The following is a 12,684-nucleotide window of genomic DNA, read 5'->3' as shown; positions in this document are numbered from 1 at the left end:
TCACATTAAAAATTGGAGTTCATAGTACTGAGTCACTGAATTTAGTCATCGTTGTGGTCATTACTTATACTCTTTCTCACTGGGCCTGTGTTCAGCCTGGGGATGTTTCTCAACACAGCCCTCAAGGACACCATGACCAATTGGTTGGTATGGCTCCTAACTTTCAAAAATGTCCTCAACTCAAAAATAGTTAGATCGTGTGTGCCACCTTTTTCTAGGATTCTTATTAAAAATTCATATCCTTAGGCACTAGCAGAGACTTATACACCTGATTATCTGGGGATAGGGTACAGAGTTCTATATATATATGTGCGTGCATGTGTGTGTGTGTATATATATATAATATACATATATGTATACGTATATATATGTTTTAAGATGCTACCCACTTGATTTTTAGGTACATTTTGGGACTCTGCAAGGGAGAAGCTGTTAAGGTAGCAGGCTTATTTCTTCCTCACACCCCCAAACCGAGTTTTTGCCTTTCTCTGTTCCCTGTGACTCGGGATAATATTAAGAAACCTAAATTATAGATGATGTGGTAATTGTCATTCTCTCAGATACACCAGGGAGACATTATTGCTCCTTTGTATGCAGCACTTATTTCCTGAATAGTTTAGGAAAAACATAAGAATTTTAGACACTATTGAACTGATAGAATTGGATGGGGTACTTAAGTTGGTAGGACTATAGAAACTTAAGTTGGTAGGACTGTAGAAACCTATATATCAGGACAGTTGGTTATGAGCCATCCAAGATCTAATGCCATCTTGGGCCCTGAACTAGTGAGTGAGACATTTAAGGAGAACAGGTATGCTCTAAATTACAGACTTTTTTAAGTCAAATTCTGATGTATAAGGAATGTTCATTCACACCAGTGGAAGGATTCTCCATTTACAAAAGAATTTAGCTCCTTTAAATATCAATCTTTTCTGATGAACATGAACCAATATGAATCAGTAAGAGTAAAACAAAATTTCTGCCTCTTACTGATGGTGCTGAATTAAAATATAAGCCATGTGGTGTAATGTGCAGCTCACTTGGAGGAACGGGCATAGGAGGTGTATTAGAGGTAAACAATTATCCTTTACAGTTGCTAAATCCCCATGCAAGAGGCATACATGATCTTGTCCATAAAGGGTGAAAGGTTATAAATGTGGACAGAGGAGACAAATGAAGTTTTCAAACGTTGAGACCTTGGAAAATCACACCAGAAAGCAACTCCCAAAGGCAGGCATTGATTTGTGGTCCAGTTGGTTGTCACAAGAGCAGCTCTGCATAATGAGCTGGGGAGCGAGGGCCACCGGGAATTTCTTCATTTCAAAGTAGTTCATTATGGTCCCTGAGCAATGCCTGAAAGCTTAATTTTTCAGAATTTGAATAAACGGAAAGTAAATAACCTCAAAAAATTATTTTCTCCAGAAAGGGATCCCCAGGACAATGCTTAGAGAATGGCTCGCAACCTTTTTGTTGGCTTGCTTCTATCCCATTCACATATCCAGTCCTTCCCAAAGCAATGTTTCTCTTATTGACTGCAGTGATCCTCCAGTTGAGCTTAGGATGGGAAAAAATACAGAAAAGCCCCCTCTTAAGTCATTGTCCAAACCCCAGAACTTGAGAGTGAAAAAGATCTTTGTAAATAGTACCCCAGATAACAGGTGTAGACTAGGACCGTCCCTCGGGCAGACCGGGATGCCTGCTTGTATTCCCTAAGCAACAGAGCCCAAGTCCAGCCAAGAATAAAATGCCCTGAAAAGTGGGCTTAACCTCCTGCATGCATGAAGGAAAGGCAGAATGGGCCACTGAAGGTGTAGTTACCTGAGGATTAAGTGTCAGAGAAAATTGTTTAAACACAAGACCTAAGCAGTAGACACACACAATCTTTGGTATATCCCACCTGGAATCAAAATAATTCTTTAGTAAAGACAGGTAAGGACCCAGCTTTCACTTACACTATATGATATAGATAAAGTCATATAAAACAAAATGAAGTCACCTAAGCTTCCTTCTGTAGGGGAGAAAGCCCCTACTACCTCATGGAGTCATACTAGCATTTAACTGTTATTGAGTGACTTCCTTGTGCACATGGCAATCAAGCAATTTATAAACAGGGTGTCAGTTAGTGTTTACAATTACCCTGAGAAGTAAGGACGCCTTTCACCCCTGAAGAATCTAAGGTGCAGAGAAGTTTCAGGCAACCTGTCGAGCGTCTCAGAGCTGGTGACAGAGAACTGGGGTTTGAGCTCAGAACCCCACGCTCTTATCTACGATATCACACAGTCTCTCCCAAGGGTGGTCTCTAAGGGTGGATAAACTCGAAGATTAATTTATTCCTGGATCTTTCTTGGTGATCTACAATCACCAAGTGGACAAGAAAATGAGGAAGAGAAAGAAGTTGACTGAGAGAGAACAGGACAACCTCATGGTAGGAATAAGATGAAGCCACGTTTGACATCCAAGACCGAAACGTTGTTCTCTGAAAGGAAGGTACATTTTTTTGGTTGACAGGACCAATATGTCTCCATTCAGGGTCCTGACAAATGGTTGAGCAATATATGGGGCACAAAGGCAAGCAGGTGAGGGGGAAGTGGGGACAGAACCCGAAATCAGGCTCTGCATTACCAGTGGTCACCTTCCCAAGGCTGTGGTGGGCCCACAGAGAACCTTTCTGTACATCGTGCAAAGATGGCCTCTAGAGGCTGGGGGAGGCCTTGTCCACAGCTGTGAAGCTCCACAGAGTTTATCTGCACCGGTGTGAGAGGAGATCCTGCTTCCTATTTAAGGCAGAGATAGCTGGTGCTTTAATGAAAGTCACCTTCATGTTGTCTCACCATTGCCCACATCTCTGAGATTCAGAAACTATTCCCAAATGTCAGAAGCAGTAAAGGGAAGGAAGAAATAAGGCATTGGAAGAAAGTGGAGAAAATCTTTTTAGACAGTCCATAAATAAATAATGACTCCAAGCTTTGAAATTAGAGGTCATACACAAAAGTGTTTCTTAGCCCTCTGAGCACACGTGGCATCTGGCAAATCAGGCTTAAAATGCAACTAGGTAAATAAATAATGAGCGATGGATGGTCCGTGGAGTTTCAGTCCCGCTTGCAAATCCCTTTTGTAAAAGTTAAAGAGATACAGAGCTTTGCAGATTTAGGACTCCCTCCCCTAGCAGCTTTCTAAAAATTTAACAAGGATCTTATTGCCTCTGTAACATTTATAACATGCAGGCTGTGTCCTACAGGTCTGCTCTAATAAATAAATCCAAATGTACATTAAAATAATATTAGGAAGAGATTATACACATTTAATTACTGTTGGTCAAAGCTTGTTCTATAGGACATCTTCAATCAGTGCTTCTTGAACTTCAAGCATTCATGTATCACCATCATGGTCATTGCCATATCCCTCTGTCAGTTTCACAGCTGGGTACCAGAGATACTCTTATCTGCTTTATATCTTTCTTTAAATGGACTGATTTTTTAAAAATTAATTAATTAATTTATTTTTGGCTGTGTTGGGTCTTCGTTTCTGTGTGAGGGCTTTCTCTAGTTGCGGCAAGCAGGGGCCACTCTTCATCGCGGTGCGCGGGCCTCTGACTATTGTGGTCTCTCTTGTTGCGGAGCACAGGCTCCAGACGCGCAGGCTCAGTAGTTGTGGCTCACGGGCCTAGTTGCTCCGCGGCATGTGGGATCTTCCCAGACCAGGGCTCGAACCCGTGTCCCCTGCATTAGCAGGCAGATTCTCAACCACTGTGCCACCAGGGAAGCCCTGGACTGATTTTTATTAACTGAAAATCTTTGAACAGAAAACTTGATATCTCTTCTGTAAATGTAAAACCAATTTACCCTCAGAAGAAGAAAAGTCTGTCACGAATCTCTAGGTAGATACTATTGCCTACCAAATGCTCTAAGCCTCTTCTGTCTTTATGAAAAAAAAAAAAAAAAACAAGGGAGATGATTGCTATAGAGATATTAAAGCAAACTAGCACCAAAATACTGGGATGGTTTTCTTGAAGAAATCAGTAGGAATGGAAGAAAATTGAAAAGAGAATGACTTTCTCCTTATGTAAATGCAAGGCTATTTAAGGGTGTACTACGTCACTGCAATAAATGATAAAGTTCCCCCATATGGTCCCTCCCACCATAAAATGGAGTTTGTACATGTACCGCAACTGAACTGAGTAAGACACTGTTTCCCTGTATAGTACTACTTTGCTGGGGATAACCAACTTGTTCTACATGCATGTCATGTGGTTGATTCCAAACAAATCATTTACTTACCATGTTCATCAAGCAAAATATTGTCAGGCTTCATATCCCTAGGGGAGTAAAAAGAAAGGAGAAAGTTGCTCATAATAAAACAAAGAAACAGAACTAAAGGATAAAGGTGAACTGCTCAAGAATGCTAGCTAGGAATGAATGTACTAGCCCTTCATCACTCACAATCTCATTCAATTCTCACAGTGAATTGAGATAGTTACCATTAATACCCCCAATTTCTAGGTCAGAACTGAGGCTTAAAGAGGTTAGGTAACTTAACCCAAGGTTACAGAGCTAATAAAGAGAAAAACAGGGCTCTGAACCTGGGTCTCTCTCATTCAAAAGCTCAGACTCTTTTTTTTTTTTTAATATTTATTTATTTATTTGGTTGCACGGGGTCTTAGTTGCAGCAGGCGGGCTCCTTAGTTGTGGCATGCGAACTCTTAGTTGCGGCATGTGAACTCTTAGTTGTGGCATGCATGTGGGATCTAGTTCCCTGACCAGGGATCGAACCCAGGCACCCTGCATTGGGAGCGTGGAGTCCTATCCACTGTGCCACCAGGGAAGTCCCCAAAAGCTCAGACTCTTAATTTCTACAGCGTATTATATGCAAGTGTGTCAGTATTGCTTCATAGATCATACGGCATTTATTTATTTATTTAAATTTTATGTATAATTTTTATTTATTTTTATTTTTTAAATTTTATTGGAGTTTAGTTGATTTACAATGTTGTGTTAGTTTCAGGTGTACAGCAAAATGATTTATTTATACATATATTCATTCTTTTTCAGATTCTTTTCTCATATAGGTTACCACAGAATATTGAGTAGAGTTCCCTGTGCTATATAGTAGGTCCTTGTTGGTTATCTGTCTTGCATATAGTAGTGTGTGATCATACAGCATTTAAATTGTCATAAGGTAGTAGTACGGTAGTAGTACTAATCATAATTGTTGCCTGTCTAACTCTAGAGCTACAAAGATGAAGTAAACTTAAAGACTATAAAAAGAGAAACAAAATGATCTATAAGGTGATTATATTTTAAACTTGCGGAGATTAGAATCTTTTTTAGGATGATGCTATATAATGCCTCTAGTTGCTTGATAAGTATTATTCCTGGGGTTGTTAATTAAAGGATTTGGACTAGTTTTCTATGCATTGGTGAGATCCTTAAATCCATAGAAGGGAACATAATCCACCCTCTTCCAACGAAGGCAGTAGTTTGATGGTAAATACTTAGAGGTTTGATGGTAAATACTTAGAGGAATGGCCTGTAGAGTTTCAAAAGTCCTCAAGAAACAAATTGTAAGCAGTGTTCCTCAATGAGAGCACAGCTCTGTAGTTCGTAACAGCCCTCACTCTTCCACGCTCTGGTTTTTACTGCCCTTCCCTGATGTACCATTAAAGCCCTTAAACCCAAATTCACAGAAGCCATTAGGGAAGAAATTCTGCAACAGGTTTGGGAACACATTTTCAGCCTGGTCAAGTGGCTTTTATGTCACTAGAATAAGGTGACTTTAGTCTGTGACAGACCAAGACTGTCAGAGTCCTCTTTTGAAAATATTAATGAATAACAAGCCTCTTACCTACACATAGAACCAAGTATATGCCCCACCCAACAGTCAGGTGCATGGGTACTTTCATGAGCTTTGAATATCTTCTCATTTAGTTTATTAGGTTCTTAAAATTAGTTCTGGATTCATAAGCGGTCACTTGTAGCTGTGGCAAATTTTTCTCCGGTTCAGGGTATAATTTGCTAAAAACATAGAGTGCGAGGGGGTTTCAAATTGCATGTTTCCCTGGCTAACCTCTCAATATTGCAGACTCCACCCTAACCGCTTTGATGGATTTCATTATTCCAAAAATTATCAAGTCTAAATTCACTCACATGGAGTAAAGGCCCTTTCATAATCTGGCTCCTGTGCCAGCCACTTGGAGTGCATGGAGTCCCCTAAAAGCTCCCTGCATCCCCTCACCTTCTGCCGTTCCTTTGCCTGAATCAGAGCCCTGAACCACTGCACCTAGAAAATGCAGATTCATCCCTCACGGCTTAGCTCAGATGCCGCTTCCTACAGGAAGCCTTCCCTGATTTTCCAGTTCTGAGTCAATGGCCCCTCCTGTGTGCTCTGCATGGTATGCTTATCCCATCACAACATTTATCACACTTCTATTCAGTTTTTCTCCAACTGGATCATGAACTCCTTGATGGCGGGGATGGTTTCTTGATTAATACATAAACCAGGATATACCAGAGCACTCCAGCGCACCATTGAACACTCTGCAGTTTAAAGCTCGAGGTAAACTAGCCATTAGGCTCTTGCCACCTCTTTCAGACCTGTACCAGTGAGCATCAGGTAGTGTCTGCCAGGCGAGGAGGAGGCTCTGAGGAGCCCTGCCAGGAAGGAGAGACTTGGGTGTGGCAAGATGAGCGCAATGATTTCGTGGCCTGAATTTATGAGGGCTTGCTAGGAGAAATGAATTGCTGTGGGTTTGGCACTTTATGAGCTTTCTATTAAATCCCTAGGTGTAATTTTTTTTATTTGTTATAGCCACACTTCGTTATATCCACTACTTTCCCCAGAAACTTCCTTGCAGCTTAAAGAATAATACGGAGATCAGAGAGGTCATAGTTTAAGGTGATATGTCCTACTTCAATCTTATATTCATTTATTTATCAAACATTTATCTACTTTGATAAGTCACTGTGTTAGGATATGAGAAATATAAAGATAGATGAGACATAGTTCCCTCAGGGATGGGGAGGGTAAGAAAGGTTCTTAAGGAACCATGCCAAAGGGGTTTAAAGTGGTAAAGAGGCATGTTTATTACTAAATTCAGAGAAAGACTATGAGGAAAATCTAAGAAAAATATAAAAGAAAAAGTGGACTTTTAACAGAAAAATAAAGTATATAAGCATAGATTCTAAGTACATAGTTTCTCTAAAAAGTGATGAGGTAACCTCTAAGTCACTACAGGGTGAATGGCAGTGTGATAAGATTGTTTATTCATGCAGTAGGAGAAAGGAAATGAAAATAAACCCAGGTGCTGTATTAAAATTCCTGCTAGAACAAGTTGAGATTTTCTAGTTCAGAATTTTAGCACCACTTCTTACATTTTCTGTCTTCTCCAATAATCCTAAATGGTTTCCTTCATTTAAGGCAATGTCTAAGATGGTTTAACTGGGTAGTTACCAAACCTGGGTATATCTAGGATCACCTGGGAAGCTGAAAACAACATGCACCCCAACTGTTTCCTCACTCCCATTTCCTTAATCATTCCTTTGTCATCACGACAGCCTATCCACCGGGCAGCATGACCTTCTATCATATACCTTTTATCACCAGACCCGACCCAGGGATTCTAGACTAATAATATATAAAACTTCCTGCCTGATGTTTCCATCTGTATGTTTAGCAGCCATGATAAATATAAATATAATATGTCCTAAAGAGAACCTTTGATATCCATCACATCCCACACAAACACCAAAAAAAACCCCATGAAATTAATACTTAATCTAGTAATTCTACTTCTGGGTATATACCCCAAAGAAGTGAAAGCAGGTATTTGAACAGATATTTGTACACCCGTGGCAGCACTATTCACAATAGCCAAGAGGTGGAAACCACCCGAGTATCCACTGATGGGTGTATAGATAAATGTGGTATATACATATGGAATGTTATTCAGCTTTAAAAAAGAATAAATTCTGATACAGTCTCTAACATGGATGAACCTTGAAGACATTATGCTAAGTGAAATATGCCAGGCACACAAGAGCAATTATTGTATGATTCTACTTATATGAGGTCCTTAGAATAGTCAAATTCACAGAGACAGAAAATAGAATAGAGGTTCCCAAGGGTTGGGGGGAAAGAAGGATTGATGATTTATTGTTTAATGTTTATAGAGTTTCAGTTTGGGATGACAAAAAAGTTCTGGAGATGGACGGTGGTGATGGTTGCACAACAGTATAAATGTACTTAATGTACTTTGTCACTTAAAAATGGTTAAAATGATAAATTTTATGTGATGTATATTTTACTACAGTGAAAAAATATGTATACATAGACACACATTAGAATTACCATCTCCAGCGCTACCACCATCATCATACTGAAGTCTGCAATAGTATAATACCTTGTTCTTCTTGCTTCTCCTCTTGTCGCCTGACAATCCATTATCCACATAGCAGCCAGGGTGGTGTTTTTCATTACACACACCTTCCCTGCCTAATGACTCCACTGGCTCCCAACCCACATGGAATAAAATCCGAACCATTTACCCCTGGCCTTATATGACCTGTAGGTGCTCTAGTCCTGCGGAGCCCTGAGCTACATCTCACAGCATACTCTCTCTGCCACACACCATTCTCCAACTGCACTGTTCTTCTTGGTCTCCTTCACACGTTGTCCCCTCTTGCCTGCAATCCTGTCCCGCTAGACCTTCAGGTGGCTTGTGTCTTCTTGTCATTCAGATCTTGGCTAAAATATCACACCCTCCAAGTTCTTTCTTGACCACCCAATCTAGAGTAGTAGCCCTCTCCATCCTCATCCCTTCACCTCCATCTTATTTTCAGCCCAGCACTATCATTACCTATTTTCTTCTTTATTTGTTCATTATTTGTCTTCCCCCCAAGTTCTCAGAGCAAGGACATCTTTTCTGTACCGTTCAGTGCTGTAGCTCCTAGGCTCATCAAAGTGCCCAGAACAAAGTCAGTGTTTAAATAAATATTTGTCAGAAAAATGAATGAATCTAGTCCCTTGGCTTCTCAAACTTCTGGAATAATAAGTCATGTATTTCTTTTTCTCCTAAGAAGAGAAAAACAAAAACAAAAGAATAAGAACAACGACAACGAAACACCCTCCATATGCCAGATGCACTGTATTTACTGTTGGCAACTAAAAAAACCCATCATTTGCGGAGCAGTAAAGTACAATTTTAGGAACACACACATTCTGTAGAAATCCTTCATTGCATCTTGATTTGATGAAACAGAAAAGACCAGATCCTGCTGAATCAGCTGATTCCTACTGTGAGAACTATAAATAGCAGTGCGGAAATGCAAAGCTCCCTGTGGCAGGGTCCGAGGAGGAACTGATATATCTGCTGTTCTCACTTGAATGACTTTAACAAGACATTAGCAGAACTTAATAGGCTAATTACATCCCTTCACTGCGCCTACCCTGGAATCAAGTTGCTCACCCTGCAATCTGATATGGGGTATTGTGAGAAGAGGCAACAGGAAAATCAGTGTATCCAAGTCAAACTCAACTTCTTCAGTGTCCCGTGGCTTTCTGACAGGTCCACAGTTTGGATTTAATTCTTTGTTACATAATGCTCTCCTGGATTGGGTCCCCTCCAAGTTCTTGAGAGGGAGAAAATATTATACATATAATATTTAATTTATATATTTATATAATGTTATTTTATAACATAAATATTGTATTTAAAAATAAATATTGTATTTTAAAATAAATATTGTATTTATTGTGCATATACTATATTAATTACAATGTTACATGAAGGCTATCGGTCACATAAACAGACCCATGTTAAGAAAAGAGAGTGTTGGGCGTGTGAGAGTGTGATGGGAAATTGTAAGCAAAAACACGTAATTTCGAACAGGAGACAGAAGTGAAAAGCTGACAGGATTGGATTAGTAAGGGCCAGGTATCATCCTCCAACTTTCTTACCAATTGGATGCTGCTACTTTTTTTTTTTTTTTTAAATTGAGACATAAATGACTATTATATCAGTTTCAGGTGTGCAATATAATAATTCAATATTTGTGTATATTCTGAAATGATCACCACACTACATCTAGTTAGCATCCATCACCACACATAGTTAGGAATTTATTTTTCTTGTGATGAGAACTTTTAAGATCTACACTCTTAGCTACTTTCTGGCTACTTCTTTTTGTTGTTACTCAATACCAGCCTTTCCCCCAGTTTGTTCAAGGTAGTATTAGTTACAGAAGCCATTACAAGGAAATGAAGTAAAGAGACTGAAGGCTTTCAGGCTGTGTTGGTAAAGGGCCTCCATGTCCAAGGGAAAAGATTGATTAGCAATGCCTGCCATTGCCATAGGAAGAGGTGTTTGGGGCTGGTCCATAATAGTGTTTTCAAACTGCTGTGCTTCCCATGAGTCAAGAGAGTGGTTATAGCTATTATTTATTGTCCATGCTATGGCAGGCACATGGCAGGCACTTGAGAGACAACATCTCTCTTATTCTTCATAACAGCTCCATAACTTAGATATCACACCCATTTTTGCAAATGAAGAAGGGGGAGCTCAGAGATGGTTCAAGATTTTAAGTAACAGACAGAACTGGGATTACAACCTAAAACTGCAAGGTGCAATCTTAGTTTATATCTCAAACGTTCATATCTTACTTCCTCTCAGGATAGAGAATGTCCTAACATACCCAGGGGTCTGGGGTGTGGTTGAAATTGGTCTGCAGCAAGTTTAATTTTTTTCATAATTTCTATTGTATATTTGAAAATCATATAGACTTTGCACCTTACTCTATAATATATCCATATCTCTTTTAATATAAAAGTAAAATTCCACCTTTCTTACTCTGGATAAATCTGTTGTTCTAGGAAGGTGAATCCCCAACAGTACAATAGTACAGACATTCCAGTTTGAGAAGTATGGCCATGTACCACCATCCCGGAAACTTGAGATTTTTAACCATTTTGTAGTCTCTGGAGGCCGAATGTTTAGGTGACAAGGCTTCCTGCCTTACAGTTTAACATTAGTCAATGCTCGTTCATCACCATTGTTTTCCTTAATTTGGATTCACACAGCTAGAATCCTAGGTCACCTTTATGCGTTCGGCACCCAAGGAGACAGGGACACAGAGTAAATCACTCCGCCGCAGAGACCAGCCTGAACTCGGGTCCTGGGTCTTCCACTCAAACCCAGGATGTTTTAGGTAAAGAAATGTACTAGTTAGAGGCAGGGAAAGAGTCTGCAAAGTAAGAGGAACCAGAAAGGAACAAGACCACTTGTGGTCTGTTGATGGTAACAGATAAAGTCTGTCATCTGGATGCTGGTGGGGGCACAGGAGCAGAACCTTAAGGGGCCCCTGCTGGGCCAGGAGTTAGCACTTTAGCTGCTGGATCAAGGGAGTTGGTGGGTGAGAGAGCAGAAACCAGGAGGAAGGGGGGCAGGAAAGGGACTGGGTAACAGGAAGGCTCAGGCAGCAGCTCTATCAACCGATACAGTGAAATACAAGAATCTCAGTAGTTTTACAATGGGTATGTCTATACCAGTGTATGGACTAAACATGTGCCTTGTATATGCTATACGGTAGTGTGTTTGTGTGTGTGTGTAGAATACAGTTAGTAATCACAAATGTTTCTATCCCTTCCCAGGCATTACTAGGTTAATTTGGGAAGCAGTAGAACCTAGATGTTAAGAGTGGGGCTCTGGAGTTAGATGACCCAGTTTCAAATCTCAGCTGAGAACTTGTTGGTTCTGGGACCTTGGGCAAGTTATAACCTTGTATAATGTACATTGTGATTGCCCTCCTAACATGCATTCTTCATTCTCTTAATCATTTCAGTTCTCATTTGGGTATTTAACCTCTCTGCCACACACACACAAACACACATACACACACACATACACACACGCTGTAGTCCCTTTGTTTGGGGGAGTCCATCCCACGCTTGACTCTAGGAGACGGTTCTGTGACTAAGGCCTAAGCTAGTGAGAGTTAAGCCACTCCATAGTCCTGGTTATTGGTTCTGGGATGGGCTGTAACGCTATTTAAGCCATTAAGTAGGAAGAAGAGTTAAGCTATGGGCTTCTGAGGAAGAAGTTTCCTTGCTGTCCTGGGGAAAGCTTCCAGAAGGTGTGTGATTCATTGGATTTAAAGGAGTTAGCATAGAGTCCTAGGCTGAGGTGTTGGATCAAGATAGCCTACAAGTCTGGCATACATCTAGACTTGCAAGTACCATAGAATAATAAATCCCCTTTATTGTTTAGTCTCATGTGAGATAGTTTTCTATTGAGACTAGAAACATGTTTGGTAATATGTTTCTGAGACTCGGCCCTCTGAATCTATAAATTGAGGACAGCAATAGTATCTGCTTTATAGAGCTGTTGTGAAGATTTAGTGAGATGGTGCATGTAAAACTTTTAGTTTAGTATCTGGCACATAGTAATTGTTCAACTGACTTTCAGAAAACATTGAACAAGTAATTAGGAAGTGTCAGTGTAGGAAGGGCTAGATGGCAAGAAACTGGTGTCAAACTGAGAACGATAAATGATGAATAGTTGTTTTCAACTATCATGGAACCATTGTGACATACTCATGATGATAGATCTCATTTAATGCAACAAGTGAGATAAGGATAAGCCCTTTAAATACTTTATTCCCTATTATCCTCTAACAACCTTATGAAGTAGGTATA

General features: G+C 40.0%; 2 protein-coding genes across 6 annotated transcripts in view; one reads left to right on the top strand and one right to left on the bottom strand.

Annotated features, from left to right (window-relative positions):
* Positions 1-12,684, top strand: part of PPP2R2B (protein phosphatase 2 regulatory subunit Bbeta) — a 685,183-nt gene that overhangs the window by 20,444 nt on the left and 652,055 nt on the right. The gene's annotated exons all lie outside the window — the stretch shown is intronic.
* The window catches only part of STK32A (serine/threonine kinase 32A), a 127,109-nt gene that overhangs the window by 31,197 nt on the left and 83,228 nt on the right, over positions 1-12,684 (bottom strand). For all 4 annotated transcript variants that reach the window (XM_061189805.1, XM_061189804.1, XM_061189807.1 and 1 more), the window contains exon 6: positions 4,278-4,315. In XM_061189805.1, the coding sequence (XP_061045788.1) occupies positions 4,278-4,315 (38 nt within the window). The remainder of the gene's footprint in view (positions 1-4,277; positions 4,316-12,684) is intronic.

This window comes from Eubalaena glacialis, chromosome 4, assembly GCF_028564815.1.
Source record: "Eubalaena glacialis isolate mEubGla1 chromosome 4, mEubGla1.1.hap2.+ XY, whole genome shotgun sequence".
Classification (NCBI taxonomy): Eukaryota; Metazoa; Chordata; class Mammalia; order Artiodactyla; family Balaenidae; genus Eubalaena; species Eubalaena glacialis.
Note: the sequence above shows the minus strand (reverse complement) of the source record. Positions and strands in the feature narration are given on the sequence as shown.